The following is an 18,658-nucleotide window of genomic DNA, read 5'->3' as shown; positions in this document are numbered from 1 at the left end:
AAGCCTAACCTTAGACCATTTTCAAGCAAGTACTCATGACATAATAGGAGACTGGATAAAATGAAGAGTAGTCTTTATAGCCAAGGCCGGTCAGTCTGTCGACCTTTATATTGAATACTTTTGAATGTATCGTTGGTCTCCGTCTGAGTTATTCTATCAAATTCAAAACACGCATACTGAAAGGGTAGATCCAGCGATGAGGCTTTATATCCGTCGTTTGGAGTCCTATCTTTGCTCCTATGAAACATTGCAGGTGCTATGCGTTATAGAAGGGGGCTGCCTGGTAGTTGAATATGCAGATTTCGTTACAAACAGTTGCGTCCGGCGCGAGTGGTCATGGCGAGTTGAGTTTTTTCGACATTGAGGACGATATTTCATCGTCTGCAGAGCACGTAACGCCTTCCATTCTCCTAGGAGCAACCTCTCCCACTGAGATGGTACCTTACATTTTACACACTACCTACCTGGAAATTGGATTTATACATATAAAAAATAAACAATTTATCACAAAATTTGAGAGAATAATTTTTAAAATAGATACGAACATATGCCTCAAAATGTGGAGCTCAGCCAAGATAAGCACATCTACAGCGAAAGCTCTTCACAAAAGCGGCAAGCGAATACATATAAACTTCGAAACTTATACGAACATATTCCCCAAAGTGTGGGGCTAAGCCAAGAATAAGCACACCTTCAGCGAAAGCTCTTCACTAAGCGGCAAGAGAGTACAAACGTACCTACGATTTTATTTACATATGTGCGATTTCGCGCTCATCCAAAAGAAGTTGCATACAATTATGTTAAAAGTTACGTGCAAACGACAATTATATACGATATTAATAAGCAAACATTTTTACATTTTTAATATTACATTTTATATTAGGTAGAGATGCACGCGACACTATTGACCTCATTTTAGAAATTTTTTTTTAAGGCAATGACTTTTCTGTAAATAATGTTCTTCGTTAAAGCTGGTGTCTAAGAAATATTAAATTACAGTCCATTTAATGATCGAGTTCAACTGGTAGTAACATACAATTTTCCCAGACTAAACGCATGTTGTTTTAATAAAAATCAAAATTTTTAAATTGTTTGACTGTAAATTATCGCAAAAGCCTAACCAAACTGAAGAAGAGATTCTATTTTAGTTTTTATAATAGGACTTTATAAAACTGCTATATGAAATACTAATAAACTTTATGAAGCTGCAGACGAACACAGGTGAAATTATCCAGCGAAATAATGCCGCTATGCACGTGTCCCATGCCTGGTAACAGTGTATTCATATAAAAGAAATTTATAGTAACAGTGTTGAAAAGTACCTACACTAGTTTGCCACCCCAGGCAAATACTTGCTGACCACAATTACCGATGAAGTGGCAATATTTTACTCTGCCCACTGCGAGTCCGAAGCCACTGCCAGAGGAATACATCCACTTGCTTGAGAGCTGGACACGCAGGTGGAACATCAAGCTCAATGTCTCGAAGTGCCAGGCGGTCAACTGCACACTGAGGCGTGGCAAGGCTCCAGAAGTCTGGATAGATGGTAGTCCCCTTCACCCTGGCAGAAGCGCTAAGTATCTTGGAATTGTGCTGGTTAAGGGGCTTAGATTTCGGGCGCACATCGACGTCCTTCTTAAGCAGTGCCGCTATAAGATGGCCAAGGCCAACTGGCTACTAAGCCCCGGCATTCCATTGCCACTTCGCTGCAAACGGGCAGTTTACAACGTCGTGGTGGCACCAACTTGAAGATTCGGTATCCAGATTTGGGGCATTGCATCTCGGACATCTCGGGCATCTCGAAGACGGATTCAGACACTCCAAAACTTGGCCTTGCACCGATTTACCGGTGCAGACTGGTACGTCAGAAATTCGATCTTGCACAGAGACCTCAAAATGGAGACCATAGACAGCTAAGTCGGAGCATTCGCCAACCGGTACAACGAACACTGCAACCGGGTAGCAAGAGACCTCTCTGGGAGGTGTGTAGTCAGGAGGCTCAAGAGAAGATCGTTCTCCAACCACGACATAGGAGACGCCCCAGAGTCCCCCGACTACCTACGTGACGATGCAGCCTTATTCAAAAAAGCCGCCTTTGACGTTTGGCCACGATAAAACCTGAGGACTCAACCAGGCTTGGCGAAATATCACCTAAGCCAACTGTGTTGTAATAAAAATGTATGATATTTTTGATTCAATGCAATAAACAAATAAAAAAAAAAAAAACAAAAAGGTGTTGAAAAGTTCCACTTTGTGGTCTTCTAAAACTTGTGGAAAGACTATAATATGTACAAACGTATGTATGTACATAATTATAATGTTTAAACGAACGTATGTCTATATGCACTGATTAGGCCGAAGCGTAAGACGTATGTAAGTATGTATGGGAATATATATACATACATGTGAATACAGTCTTCCGTAAGTTTTAATAGAGATATTGATATTGTAAGAAAATAATGTTAAGCGTAAATTGACATTTTATTGATTTAATTTGAAAATGCGTACATATTTATGTTCAGTGATACATGCATACTCATACATATACAAATACTAACCAGAAATACCACAGCGCTACGGGCTCGCTTGCCTATACCTTAGCCGAAAAAATTCATTTTCTTGACATATTTACCTTTTTTAATCGGTAAAGGGATACAACTAGCATTATTAAAAAAAAAATATATTCTCCTTGCTGGAATTGGACTTGCGCCCCGCGGCCGACGAAACAAATTTCTTCTCATCGCTGTATGCCTTACAGCCATGTTAAGAGTTGGTACCTCATGAAACAAGACTGTACCACATACCATACCAAACAGCCGAATAATCGAAACACGATAAATCGCAACGTAGAACCTCAAAGGAACTATTTTGTTATGCCCTGGGAGAGTAAGACTGCTCAGAGTGGCAGCCGAACGCCGGCCTAAACACCCGAACGGTCAGTATGAAGACGCATCTCGCTCAGCGCACAACGTCGCTTAATATTTGAATGTTAGTTTTAAATCCTTACAGCCCAAATACATATATGTATATGAGCATCGCTCTCACTCATCTCTTTGTGCATCTCTTTCTCCCTGCATAGCTTTGCATTAAACCCCGAGATCTACAAACATGCATATGTTTGTGTTGTGTGGATGTGCGGACAAGTAGATCACGGCGTTTTTCGCGAGCCAGAGATATTTTCTTCAATTGTGTGCCTTTTGTGCTTGTGGTAGCAAAAGGCACTCACATTGAAATGCTGTACCATGTACCATGTTCGTACAGTCAGGCATACTGAGCAGAATCTGATTTACTTTTATTTAATAAATACTTAAATGACTAAAACTAAATATTTATATTAAATATTCTTATTATTTTGTTTGCCTTGAGACCTATTTTGCTTTAAAGAAATTTAAAAAAAAACTAAAACTAACTAAAAACTTAGTATTTCTGAGAGAAAAGACCAAAAATTGAACATTTTAAAATTTTGCGATTTGCTACTTGTGCACACGCACACTTTTTCGAGAAAGTAGTTGTATGTAATTATTAAAGGGTTTGCTATGTTCATGTACAAAATTCCTATTTTCCATGCTTGTTGATGGTAAGGGTACCTTAACGTAGGCATGTGTGTATAATAACTTTTTGGGCCTGCCAAGCACACACACTTACACACCGCGGCACACAGACCGCAACTATGCTCCTGCCTAAGAAGGCCGCAAACGAACTCCTGGAGGTAGCGAAGATACGCATTGGCCGGGCGGTATGCCGTATACGCCAAAAAGTGGAACCGAGGCGATGTTACAAGTGCCTGGACTTTGGGCACACGGCTGCACGATGCTTAAGTAAACACGACGCCTTGAAACTGTGCTTCAACCGTAGAGAAGCCAACCATTCAGTGAAGGAGTGCAATCCAAAATGCATTATTTGCATAAGACACGAGACCGCTAACACGGCACACAATACCCTTAGCAGGGCTTGCCCGTGGTTCATTAAGGCGTCGCAGCAAACAGCAAAAAAATCAAGTTAATACAAATTAACTTGAAAAATTGCAGAGCGGCCCAGGACCTACTCGCCCAAACTATATGGGAGGAGAACGTTGATCTCGGCATCGTCATACCGAACCATACCGTTCCAAACATGATTGCATTTGGGTGCATAGCAATGGTGGCGCAGCAATTTGGAGCTGCGGAAGCCCACCAGCGCAGTTTACCGACAGAAAAACAGCCACTAGAGTCAAGTGTAACGAAATATATATATTTAGCTGCTATATTGCACCCAGCATTGAAATCAACGAGTTCGCCGACATACTGGCTAACATCACGGATGATGAGCGAACCCGCCGCCAGTAATCATAGCGGGCAATTTCAATGCGTGGGCAGTCGAATGGGGAAGCAGCAAAACAAGCCAACGTGGGCGCCTCTTCGGCAACAGGCAAACATTGAACAAAACAGGCGGAGGATCAGTCATCGACCTGACCTTTGCTCGCCCATGCCTAGCGAGACGCGCGACTTGGATGGTGTCAGATACATACCAGTACCACCAGCAGGGCACATGGAGACAAAACACGCTCAGCCCAGAAGCATTTTCGTTAATGATCGAGAGCATGCAACTTCCGGCCAGTGGAGATGCCGACCACTCTGCAAACCACATAGCAAGAACGGTAGAGGAGGCATGCAATGCTGCCATGCTTAAAAAGAGAAGGCGGATAAACGGTCGCAGACCTGTTCACTAGTGGAATCAGGATATAGAAACGGCTAGAAGAGAATGCCAAATAGACAGACGACGCTACCAACGGGCACACAGGAGACATAATTGCTGTGAGTTGCAGGAGGCCTACAGAGCGAAGAGGACCCCGCTTAATAAAGCCATCAATCGCAGAAAGGACACAGCGTGGAAGACCTTATGCGCTGAAGCTGACTCACAACCTTATGGAGCAGCTTACAAAAAATACTGCCTCATCACGACCCTGGACGTAAAGAGCGCGTTTAATTCAGCTGCCTGCGGTTGAGGAGAAAATAAATACCGCTATCCGTCAAGTGGTGAACTGGCTCGCGACCAATGTCTTAACACTGGCTGCCCACAAGACGGAGGCTGTACTGGTCAGCAGCCGTAAGCTAGTGGAGACAGCCATCAGATACTTGGGAGTAATGCTGGACCATCGGCTTACGTTCAAGCTCCATCTTGAGTTCGTCGGGGGAAAGGCGGCGAAAGCTGCGAATGTAGAAGCCAGGATGATGGCATATAATGCCGGCCCGCGGCAGAAGAGCAGGTGGCTGATATCAAGTGTGGTCAAGTCGATCATACTGTATGCCGCAACAGTCTGGGCGCCGGCACTGAGGATACCAGCTTACGGCTTAAACAGCTAGGTTGCATACCGCAGGTGCGCGCTACGATGCCTCAGCTCCTACCGTACTGTCTTCGAGGATGCAGCACTGGTGCTGGCCGGAATGATCCCGCTAGATCTTCTGGCAATGCAGACAAAAAGCAACAGCCCCCAAACTACAAAGCGGGCTGAAACTATGGAGGCATGGCAGGCGAGGTGGAGAACTACTACCAATGGCAGCTGGACATGATCGCTAATCCCGGACATGCGGCATAGGGTAAGTAGGAAGCACGGTCAGACTGATTTCTACTTGACTCAATTACTGACGGGACACGGGTGCTTTGAATCCTATCTATATAGGTTTAAACGCGAGATGGACCCGTTTTGCACACTGTGCGCGGGCCATAGAAGACGCTAAACATGTCTTTTTCGTCTGTCCAAGATTCTCTGCTGAACGGGAAGAGCTTAGTCAAATTATTGGGAGACCTTTTATAGTCAACGACTTACTAGATATCCTACTAAGCTCACAAAACAATTGGATTACTATGAGCACCACAGCGGCAGAGATAATCAAATCCTTGCGTCGCGCTGATCGACAGCGCAATCGTCAATCATAGATGAGAATCTAGCTGAGGCTTTCATGCCATCTCCCCCTCGTGAAGTGATACCCATCGGAGGTGCCATGAGATGGATACGGAGAGTAGGTGAATTTTTAGTTGGTGCATGTCCCACACTTTTCGGCTTTTAATGCTTTTTACTCCTATAACAAGAAAAAAAAACAAAAAAAAAACACACACACACACATGCAGCCTTGTGGTAAGCGGCCCATAGAATACCACCACATCTAGTCATTGCTTGTCGTATGAGGCGACTGAAATAACACGGGGATGTAATTGCTCGGAGTGTTGCCTTTAGCAGGCGAAAAGATTCTGATTGCCATTAACTTGGCAATGGCCAGATCGATTCCGTTCCTGGGTAACTGCAGGAGACACCGAGCCCCAAAGTGGATGGCGACAAGTGGAAGGAGGTCACCCGGAAAAGGAGCAAGGGATTGCTTAAGGAAAAGACGCGACCGGATGCTACAGTCATCTCGGCAAAAGGAGAAGCGAGCTACTCAGAGGTACTGAGGAAAGTTAAAGCCGATGAGAAACTGGGCGAGCTCGGAAAAGCGGTGACAAAAATAAGGAGGACACAAAAAGGAGAACTGCTACTTCAGCTTAGGAATTCGGGAGAGAATACCACAGCATTTAGGAGCCTGGTGGGCGAAACGCTAAGCGAAAATGCAGAGGTCCAGACGAGTGTCTATTGAGTGCAAGGACCTGGACGAGATCACGACCAGAGTGGACATCTGCGAGGCGCTGAGGGATCAAATCCAAATATTGGACATAACCCTAGAGAATATTAACCTCCGAAAGGCGTATGGCCAAACACAAACGGCGACGATAAGACTGCCAGCGGAAAGCGCGAAAAAGGCCCTTTCGGTAGGTTTCCTGAAAGTGGGCTGGGACAACTCAAGAATCCGCGAGCGGATAAACATCACTAGATGTTTCAGATGCCTAGAGTTTGGTCACCTTGGAAGACACTGCAAGAGTGAACTGGACAGATCGAATCTGTGCCGACGATGCGGAGGAAAGGACCATCTGGCTAAAGTCTGCAAACAAGAGCCACAGTGCATGCTCTGCAAGGATAGGAACAATGACTCCAAACACATTGCCAGTAGCGGCAGATTCCCAGTGTTTGGGAGCGCCCTGACCAACAGAAAATGAAGTTCACACAGCTAAACGTCAACCATTGCGAGGCTACTCAGGCCCTGCTGTCGCAAGCAACACGGGAGAGAAAGACTGACTTCGCAATAATTTGCGAGCCATACAAGCCAATCGCTGGAAGTGGCTGGCAAGTAAATGCGGAAAAGCGGCCATTTGGTCCCTCAATTCCCCGCTCCAGGAAGTGAGAGCAGCACACGAAGGATTCATCAGAGCGAAAATTAATGGAATCACTGTTTACAGTTGCTACGCACCCCCAAGCTGGGAACTGCGGCGGTTCCAAAACATGCTGGAGGAAATATCTGAAGACGCTCGCAACAGAGCTCCCCTCGTCATAGCCAAAGAATTTAACGCCTAGGCCCTGGAATGGGGAAGTAAGGAAACAAACTCGAGAGGGACCACCCACTAGAAGAATTGGGCCTTGCAAAAGACGGGCAGGAGCTCACGTACTGCAAGGCCGGCAGAGGCTCTATTATAGACCTCACCCTGCTCAGCAGCTCACTCTATAGGCTAACCACATGGAAAGTCAGCAATGAATTCACATTCAGCGACCACGAAGCAGTACATTTCGTGATCCACGGGAGAGGACGGAGAAAACAGCAGCCCAGGACAACAGGCCCCAAATGGAATGACAATTGCCTAGACGAGGAAACCTACACAAATTCCCTACGCCATTCTCAATGGACTTGGGCCACGAAGACAGCAAAAGACATGGCGCGGCAGCTCATGGAAAACATCTCGGATGCGTGTGACTTATCTATGCCCAGGAGGAAGCCAAACAGATGAGAAGCACCTTGCTATTGATGGAACGAGGAAATCAGCGAACTAATGAAGCGTGCCTACGTGCTAGAAGGCGCTCTAAACGAGCCCGAAGCCGCCCAGACTTTCTGAAGAGAAGTATTAAAAAAGGCAAATCCAGCTGCTGCCAGCAAATATGCGATAAGGCCGATGTAAGCTTGTGGGGCATGGCATACAAGGTCGCAACGAAGAAGATACGCAACCAGGGAACAACCCGTGTGAGCTACCCTACCGCACTTGCCACTATAGTTGAGGCACTGTTCGCCCAACACCCAAGATTGGAGGTCGTCGAATGCTCACGCAGCATGGAACTTGTGCAACAGGTGTCGACAGACGAAGTGGTAGTGGCGATCAAAAGACTAGGCGACAAAAAGGCTCCCGGACCAGATGGGGTGCCAAACAAGGCGCTAAATTTACTAACAGCGTTAGTATCGAGTCAAAGGCTTCCTTTCAAGTATACTGCCAGTAGATATATTGGCCAAGGAAATGGAGAACATATACATAGCCCGAATTGCGACGGGCGACGCCAACCGTTATCTGACGGTCGGAGAGCAACATCAAAGGCAACTTGGCAGGAGATATGGAACACGGCAAACAAGGGGAGGTGGACACACAAAGTAATCCCTAATCTGGAGCAATGGATTAGTAGACGGAATGGAGAAATTAAATTCCACCTAACGCAGATTTTTACTGGACACGGCGGGTACAGGAAGTATCTCCATAGGTTCAGGCATGAGGACACTCCAGAGTGCCCGAACTGCCCAAATCTGGACGAAGACCCGGAACACGTGCTGTACCAATGCGCGAGGTACAGAGATGTTGTAGGCTCTGTACCTCCACTTGAGGGACTGGTAACTTTCATGCTAGAAGGAGAGGCGACTGGAGAAATATAAGCCAGCTCATAATAGGCATCCAAAAAGAATCGAAAAATGCAAAAAAGAGCGACTGCCTCAAATAGGCAAACCATCCCCGTGATGTATTACTTTGCGGTGATCCCGCGGGGAATGTGTTGTGTGAGTGGGGGGGGGGGGGGGGGGGGGGGGGTGAGTTTAGTACGTAGGTGTTGACGGAGTCAGCGAATCGGTCATACGGTTGGCCCGGGCCATCAGTATCTTACGAAGAATTTCACCTCCATGCCGTAGGCAAAAAAAAAAAAACACACACACACAAATGATCACTTTCATTTTTCGATTAAGAAATGGCAAAACTTCAAATCTTGTCAAATATGCATCGAACATGCAGGCAACCAACAGCCACTAAAACGCATTAATGCTTGGCACGCCCCAAAAGTTATCATGCACACATTACCATCAACAAGCATGGAAAATAGGAGTTTTATACATGAACATGGCAAACTCTCTAATAATTTCATACAACTGCTATCGCGAAAGAGTGTGCGTGTGCACAATTAGCAAGTCACAAAATTTGAAAATGTTCAGTTTTTGGTCTTTTCTTAGAATTCTTCGACAAGCCAACGATGAGTTCCCCTTGCAGAAATGCGTCGGGGAGTGCCCGACTAGGAGGTACCCTGAACCCTCCTCTAACAACGCCAAATGCAGCTCGCGCTACGAGCTCGTTTGCTTTAGGAGTAATAAAAATCAAATAACAAAAAAAATAGCTCTCTCAATAGGACTCGAGCTCGTAACAGCCCACACTACTTGCAACCACCTCTACTCAACAGCCAAATAAACAACTAATGGCTACTGAAAAAAAAATTAAAATAGCAGCACATGCCCAGAATACAATACAATCGCAATTGCAACGTTTTTGATAGAATTCAATACAGACGCGCATGAATGTATGTGTGTACATATATACAGAATTTATTTCAAACACATGGGCAGCCAAAACACGCTTTCTTTATTAACTTTTGTGTTTCTTAACAGGTCTTGATAAAATTTTCAACAATAGATTTAACAGTGCTATAGAATATTTGTATATTCTCAAAAAGTCAATTGCATTAAAATTGTGATTGAAATTGGCGGGCAATACAAATTTGTTTATCTATTTGATTTATAGCAATGTGGTGGTAGCGGGGAGGTGGCGATAGCTATAAAATGAAAGATACTTGATATATATATACTATTCAAGAAGCTACATGTCAAGTTTGGTGACCATAGCTCTTATAACTTACGTGATTTGCTCAAAACTAAAAATATAATTTTTATCGATTACTTGAAAACGGGACAAGTTATCGATTCTCGAAAACAAACTCGTACTGCGCGCACACTAGGAGGACCTTCATTCGAAACTTCAAGTCTCTAGACGTATAGGCTCTGAGATCCTTGCGTTCATGCATACGGACAGACGGACGGACGGACAGACGGACATAGCTATATCGACTCGGTTATTGATGCTGGTCAACAATATATATGCTTTATGGGGTCGAAGATGCATACACATACATTTGCACAAATACATTATACTCTTTTTACCCATTCTTAATGGGTTCAGAGTATAACAAGTAAGAGGTTCAAGTCGGGAACTCCCGACTAGGGGATACCCTAAACCTTCTTTTTCCAACACCATATGCAGCTCGCGCTATACGCACGTTTGCTTTAGTAGTAAAAAAGATAAATTTAAACAAAAAATAAAATTGCCTTGTCAGTCTACTTGCTCCCGCCTCTACTCAACAGACACACCAATAATTGAGTCTTAATGACCAAAAAGCGAATTAAAATAGCAGCCCGGAAAACAATACAATTGAAATTGCAATGCTGTTGATGGAATTCAAAGCAGACGCGCATGAATGTGTATGTGTGCAAGTTTACTAAAATTCACTCACTCCCGGTCATTGTCGGGAATATGACTCTGAACACAATTTGCTGACCAAGTATTGTGCAGGAAGTCGTTGCATAGCCGGCAAGCACAGCACTTTTGCGTGGCCGCTATGATTCTGACTCCACTTGATGTTAGTCTTAAGCAAACGAATTTGTACCTCATTCAGTTGACTTGTTATATTCGGAGAGGACGGTTCGCTATTCAGACATTACTTATTTGGCGCCCAACTCGTGGTAATAATACAAGGAAATTACCCACGCGAGTGTTAGATAAAATCTGAAACACTATAACAACAACTGCACTTGTTCAAAACGTGCAAAAGTGCAACAAGTTCTGATTGGTAACCTTCGTCAAGACAGGCAGCAGCAACAGCGCAACAACTTCGCCCTTGTGAAAAATACATTGGCAGAAGTGCGCTAAAGGGCTATAACACAAATTGTACACCGAAGCCGCTGTGATTTGTATTTAAAGCTGATTGCAAGAACGCGCATTTTGTCGGCTTGCTTCCCACTCTATTCGTTAGTTGTCATTACGTTACTTTGTAGTTAAGCGCTCTGGCGTAAATTGATACGCCACTATTCAAGTCACTCAGAATCTGACTGTGACACTCAACCTGAACAACTCAGGGCAATAGTGCAGACGACCATCGCCAGCGCCTTAGCTGAGCAAGCTGCTGCAAACCAACAGAGATAACAAGAGTTAATTCACAGAATTAACCTGAAAAGATAACGGCTGCGCGCATTACTACGCCAGAAGTGCAAACGTATGCGGCCATTGAAATAAACAATGAAATACGCTGCGACGAGCCACTTGACGCCGTCAAATGCTTGCCCAAGTTTTCCGGAGCACAGGAATCTTATGTGTCGTGGAGGCAAGCAGCGCTGTCATCATATCAGGCTTTCAAGCCATACAATGCTAGTTCACGCCACTATCAGGCGGTTATCATTATTAGAAGCAAGGTCAGGGGCCCTGCTGATGCAGTACCAGCTTCGTTTGGCACAGTACTGAACTTTGATGCGATTATAAATAGCCTCGATTTCACGTACAGTGACAAACGATCCATCCATGTAATAGAACAGGAGATAGGCACCTTGAGGTAGGGGGGCCTATCGCTACTTCAGTATAACGACGAAGTAGAGAGTATGTCATATGAGCCAATTATGGCTAAAGGCTTATGCGACAAAAAAAAATTTTTTTTATATCAGGCCTCAAACGCAATTTCACAGACGTGCTTTTCGCCCTTGCACAGGAGGTTGAATCTAACCATGAGAAATATGCCTTTGCGGCTAACTACGCTAGAAGTCAGGAGGAAAATGAGCGTAGACCAAGCACCAAAGTGCAGACTAGCCAGCAGGGGGAGCCACAGTCAAATGGTCAGAAAAAACCACACTACAATAAACAGGCCAGGACGCAAAGCCAAGCCGATCAAAAAAGCGGCAGACAACAGAATAACAATACGGCACCAGTGACAATGGAAGTTGACCCTTCCATATCAAGGATGCTACAGCCCTCACAAGCCCCAGCTTATGTAAACAAGAGATCAGCCCAATCTGATCGCACAAGTGCTCAGAGAAAGCAGCAAAGGGTAAACCATGTTGCGCAGGGCGCACCAGGGGGGTCAGAGTCATATGCCACAGCCGCTGATAGCGCAGTGTCGCAAATTGACGACAATGGCAACAGCGATGTTGGTTCGGATGCGGTCAATTTTTTAGGAGTAAGTCCCTGCTCCCTCTCATCCGACGAAGAGTAGCGGGGACTGATATGAAGTTCCTCATCGATACGGGCACGTCAAAGAATTTCATTCGACCATACGAAGGATTAAAAGGCTTTTGCCCGGTTGACATAAATTTCACAATTCATTCAATCCATGGAACGACAAACATCACACAAAAATGCTTTGTGTCGATATTCAATACAAAAGCAACATTCTTTATTTTACCAGATTTGTCTACATTTGATGGCATTATAGGCCTTGACCTGTTAACACAGGTAGGATCCTCCCTTTGTTTAGCTTTAGGACAACTTAAGTGGGGTACGGATGTCGAAAAATTCTCCTTCTACAATTGTGCCAACGTAAATTTCACAAAAGTAGATTGTGCAGACGCACACCCATTAGTTAAAAGTTCTTTCTTAAAAATGCTAAAGACCAGACAAATGGCTTTTGCAGACCCAGATGAAGCGTTGCCGTATAACACATCAGTCGTGGCTACCATTAGGAGCACAGATGAGCAACCTTTGTTTGCCAAGCTTTATTCGTTAGCTGATTTCGTTAATAAAGAAATCAAAGATCTGCTCAAGAATGACATAATTCAAAAGTCCGTCTCACCTTACAATAACCCAGTATGGGTAGCAGACAAAAAAGGCACTGATGAGGCAGGTAATAAAAAAATGAGATTGGTAATAGACTTTCGCAAACTGAACGAAAGAACGGTACCTGACAGTACCCTATGCCAAACCTCTCGATGATATTGGGAAATTTGGGCAAAGCCAAATACTTCTCAACATTAGACCTCAAGTCTGGTTATCACCAGATCATTCTCGCGGGGGGAAATACAAGTTCAAAAGACTCCCTGTTGGACTAAAGAATACAGCAAGCATCTTTCAAAGAACCTTCGATTACATACTGCTAGAGCAGATTGGCAAGTTTTGCTATGTCTATGTCGCTGACGTAATTATCTTCTCAGAAGATGAGGAGTCCCACATTAAACATGTGGATTGGGTCATAAAAAGTTTGCACGAAGCAAACCCGAGGGTCTCAGTCGAGAAATCGCGTTTTTTTAGAGTGAGTTTTCTGGGATTCATAGTCACCAGCGGAGGTGCCACGACAGATCCAGAGAATGTAAGGGCAATACAGGAGTTTCCAGAACCAAAAACGCTGTTTGAGGTCAGATCATTTCTAGGCCTCGCAAGTTATTACAGATGTTTCATTAGGGACTTCGCTGCAATAGCAAGACCCATCAGTCAGTAAACATAAGTCTAGAAACATAAAGGTCCAAATCTCTGAAGCGCAGCAAACGGGCGTTTCAGAAGTTGCGTAATATTTTGGCATCCGATGATGTCATGCTCAGGTATCCCGACTTTTAGAAGCCATTTGATCTAACGACCGATGCTTCGCCCCTCGGAATAGGTGCGGTTTTGTCTCAGGAGGGTCGTCCTATAACAGTGATTTCGAGAACATTAAAGGACAGTGAGGTTAACTACGCAACAAATAAGAGAGACCTATTGGCCATTGTATGGTCACTTGCCAAATTAAGGCACTATTTGTATCTAAAGCTCAGCGCTTTAGGTGAACTAGAGGTAGAGTCCTGTGCAGCAACGATCCACAGCGACGTCTTCTCACCAACACCATTGAGTCAAAAATCAAACCCTTGCACTGTTTTCAAAACCAAATAGTGCTAGAATGAAACGCAGTTTCATTCTGTTTGGGAATAAGAAAAGTTACTTGATCAACTATACTCGCATTGAATCATTGCTAGAGGAACTCGAAGATGTACCAAATGCCTAAATGCCCTCCACTGTGATTTGCATACGCTTGCAATGATAAAAGACGCATTGGTTTAAAGACACCCGGCCACGAAGTTCTGGCTCTGAAAACATCGTGTAGTGGACGTATTTGCGGTTGGAGAAAGAAGGTACTCTCCGAGTACTACTTCCCATAGATGTCAAAGATAGCCAATGAAATAGTACAGAATTGCAAAATGTGTGCTAGGGCTAAATATGATAGACACCCCAAGAAACAAGAGCTTGGCGAGACGCCGATCCCCTCACATGTAGGAGAGACGTTGCACATAGACATTTTCTCCACTGACAGGAAATTTTTTCTCACTTGCATCGACAAGTTTTCTAAATTTACTGTTTTCCAACCGGTCCCTTCAAGAACCATTGTGGATCTGAAGACAGCCTCAATGCAACTGATGAATTTTTTCCCAAAAGCCAGATCTATTTAATGTGACAATGAACCGTCATTGAATTCAGAAACAATCGTGGCTATGCTTGCAAACAACTATGGGGTCAGCATTTCAAATGCACCACCATAGCATAGCATCTCGAATGGACAGGTTGAGCGCTTTCACAGCACTCTGTTAGAGCTATCCAGATGCCTAAAGATCGATAAAGGTATAAGTGACACCGTAGAAATAATTTTACTGGCTACAACTGACTACAATAAGTCGATCCATTCGGTCATCGACAAAAGACCAGTTGATTTGGTTCAGGCGCACACAGATGAGCCACAAGAGAAGATATAAAACAAGATCAGAAACGCCCAGACGGCGCTCAGAGCTAGGGAGAACGCCAAGAGGCAAAATAGGGTCTTCGACGTTGGTGACAAAGTTTTGGTCAACTCCAACCGAAGGCTCGGGAACAAACTCACACCTTTATGTGATGCGAAGGCCGTGGAAGCAGATCTGGGGACCGAGGTCCTCATTAGAGGGAGGGTTGTCCACAAGGACAACTTGAGGTAATCACCACGAGAATAAGGCCCTTGAATTTTTTTTATATTACCAATCTTTTTAGCCACTTGGCTCGCTTCTTCCAATTAGTTATAAGATTTAGATATTAACGCTTGCTCTCGTTATAAGTTCTGGTGGTGGTGGGTTACCCAATATTGAAACACAAAAATAGCTAAAATTCCTTTCCACAGGTTTGAACTAATTATCATATTGTCCCTGTCATTGGCTTCGCAGCGCTGGAAGCGTTGGGCGTACACCATGGGGTGGCCAGAAGTTTGGACTTCTAAGGGTCTATGCTGAAAGTCGTAGCAGGCACTCCGGATGCCAACGATTTAGAAAAAATAAAATTTAGAGAACTACAGTTAATACGCGAAAACAATAGACAAATAGTGATAAATACCAAGGTACAGGACCAAGTTAATCAGCTCACAATCACCGTCAATCAAATTCTCAAGGCCGCAAAAGACACACAAGTGGAGACTGAACACTTGTATGAAACGCTATTGGCTAGAAATAGGATGCTGATGATGGAAATGTAAAATTTAATGCTCGCAATATCGTATGCAAAGGCATACATTGTAAACCCGAATATTTTAGACCATATTGACTTGAAATCAGTTTAGCTTGAGGAGCCCACCGACACCCCCATAGCAGCACTTTTGTCCGTTTCGTCCCTTAAAGTACTGCAATCTAACAACGCTTTTTACTTCATTATTTAGTTCCCGAAACTTAAGCTAGCTTGTAAGAAAATAACAATTTTCCCCGTCATTCATAAAGGCTACATATTACAAGTAACAGACACCACCGTGGCGGAGTGTGATGGAAACATTTACTCTCTTGAAAGCTGCACCGTATCCCCTGGAGCGACGTTCTGCAGATTGTCAAAAGAAAGCTCATGCCCCAGAGAATTACACGCCAGAGGGGTGGCTCATTGTGAAATCCAGCCTAGCAATTTGGAGCCGATTACTCAGGTGGACGAAGGGATGATAATTATCAACGATAAACTAGCAGAAGTGCGAGTAGATAATGGCTCTAAGACCTGGCTCCAAGGCACACACCTCATTACATTCGCTGATCGGGCTAATGTAAATGGGACTCTTTTTATAAATCATAATAACATCTTGGATAGAGTCAAAGGATCGGCGAACTCTACTACTAAGTCTCACATACCTTCATCTCTTAAATGAACGTAATGTGGAAGCAATTCGACAGTTCACGGAGCAAATCAATAAAGACCAGGTCTACCGGGGATGTGCCTATAGTAGCAAAAGGCACACACATTGAAATGCTCTATCATGCATTTCATGGTCCAGTCAGGCATAATGAGAAGAATCTGATCTATTTTTATTTAATAAAAATTTAAAAGACCTAAATAAAATATTTATATCTAATATTCTAATTTTTTGTTTACTGTGGGGACCTATTCTGCTTAAAAAAAAACTAATAGCCTCTGTCCACTGAACACATTTCTGAAAATATCACATTTTTGCACAATGTGTAATATGCGGCATGTACGTTTACCCGTAAGAAAACACATTTTACAAATTTAGCAAAAATGTCGCCCGGAAAAGGTTGTATTTTTTACGCTGATTTATCGATGTTGTGAAAAATGTGAATGTGCTCATTACCATAAGCAGCTGATATTGCAACGAAGGCAAGCGGTAAGTTTAAATTATAATTTTAAATTGTAATATTCCCACAGTTTTTAACATTTAAAGTTGGCCAAGTCCCACAAGCAGTCCATTAAATGGAGTCCCTACTTTGTGGCCGTTTTATTTGACTTTTGAAAGGAAATCTTTGCGGCGCTTATGTAAATTAAAGCAACTCGATCAGCTGTTTATTTAAAGAAGCAGTACTTTTGCCACTCAAATGTTATCGAAAACCGGTGGAACACCAATATGTGAAACATTAAAATGTGACATTTCTTAAGCCCAGTGGAGAAAGGCTATAAGTCATATTTCTGCAAGGGTAATTCATCGCGACAAATTCCTTTGCACCATTTTTTTAATGGGTTCAGGTTATGAAATTGTAATTCATAATTTTTTCATACCCTGAACCCATTTAAAATGAGTAAAAGGGGTATAATCTATTTGGGCAAATGTATGTGACAGGCAGAAGGAAGCATCTCCGACCCCATAAAGTATATATATTCCTGATCAGCACCAATAGCCAAGTCGATCTTGCCATATCCGTCTGACCGTCCGTCTCTCCATCCGTCTGTCTGTATGTATGAATGCAAGGATCCCAGGACCTTTCAGAGCTAGGGACTTTCAATTTGGAACATAGGTCCTTCTATTGCAAGGGACGAGTTTTTTTCCGATAATCGATAACTTACTCCGTTTCCAAGTAATCAATAAAAATCCATATCGAAATCCTGATCTTTAAGCATATCTCGTAAGTTATAAGAGCTTGAGTCACCAAACTTGACATGTAGCTTCTAAGATATTATATATATATCGAGTATCTTTCATTATATAGCTATCGCCACCTCCCCCCTACCACCATATAGCCATAAATCAATTTGTATTTCCCTCTAATTAAAGACACAATTTCATCAATTTCAGAAACACAATAGATATTAAAGAAAATGTGTGGTTATATACATATTGGCAGCCCACGTGTCAGCGGCAGAAAGCTCAAATTTCAAGAATTTCTGTATACATGAACACAAACATATTCACGCGCGTCCTTAATGAATTCTATTAATAGCATTGCAATTGCGACTGTATATTTTTCTGTCCTGTGTGTATGTGTTGCTATTTTAATTTGTTTTTTTTTTTCAGTTTCGATTAGTTGTTGGCTTGGTTGTTGAGTAGAGGCAGCGGGAAGAAGCGTGGTCTATTACGAATTCGAATATTTTTGAGGGAACTAAATTTGATTTTGGTTTAAATTTACTTTTATTACTGCTAAAGCGAACGAGCGCTCAGTGCGAGCAGCAATTCATGTTGGCAGAAGAGGGTTCCGGGTATCCCCTAGTCGAGGGCTCCCGACCAGAGCCTCTTAATTGTTTTAAATTACATTTAATTTGCGCAAATGCACAAACTATGAAAATGTTGTAAAAATATAAAACTTTCTGCATTTATAAATTTACGCAATCCCTTCTTGAAAAATATTATTATAATATTGTCCAAAGAACCAACACAAAACAAGCCATTGTGCAAAAAGCGTCACTTCTCTCTTAGCACTGTTTATATCTACATTGTACCCCAAAAATATATAAACATCCACGTGTTTCTAAATATTGTTGTAAATTAAATTTTAAAAGATTGCAACGCAAAAATCTTGTAGTTTAATTGATCCTAACTTGGTGTAAAACCTTATCAATATATGAGTGTACATATGCATTCCCGATAGGTTTTTAATCTTAATCTTTTTTAAAATATCTTTTTATTTAAATATTAATAGTAAAGTATATATAATTGCTTACTTGTGTGGGCGTCAAGTGAATAAGACTTGCTAAATGTTCTCGCTCAGGGGCCGACAAATATCGCTGTTGCTTAAATCTTCTCTCGAGCTCATAAACCTTAAAAAAATAATTACAAACACTATTATAACCTTTATTAAGG

General features: G+C 43.0%; 1 protein-coding gene across 5 annotated transcripts in view; it reads right to left on the bottom strand.

Annotated features, from left to right (window-relative positions):
* The window catches only part of LOC135439720 (homeobox protein Nkx-2.4), a 118,980-nt gene that overhangs the window by 46,105 nt on the left and 54,217 nt on the right, over window positions 1-18,658 (bottom strand). For 3 of the 5 annotated variants that reach the window (XM_064698523.1, XM_064698489.1, XM_064698498.1), the window contains one exon: window positions 18,520-18,615. The exons of the other annotated variants lie outside the window; for them this stretch is intronic. In XM_064698523.1, the coding sequence (XP_064554593.1) occupies window positions 18,520-18,615 (96 nt within the window). The remainder of the gene's footprint in view (window positions 1-18,519; window positions 18,616-18,658) is intronic. 5 annotated transcript variants of the gene reach the window in all.

The sequence above is a fragment of the Drosophila montana genome, unplaced genomic scaffold (assembly GCF_035044405.1).
Source record: "Drosophila montana isolate Dmon_TW-CO22-7 unplaced genomic scaffold, ASM3504440v1 contig_1571_1, whole genome shotgun sequence".
Taxonomy (NCBI): Eukaryota; Metazoa; Arthropoda; class Insecta; order Diptera; family Drosophilidae; genus Drosophila; species Drosophila montana.
This window is presented reverse-complemented; position numbering and strand designations above follow the sequence as displayed.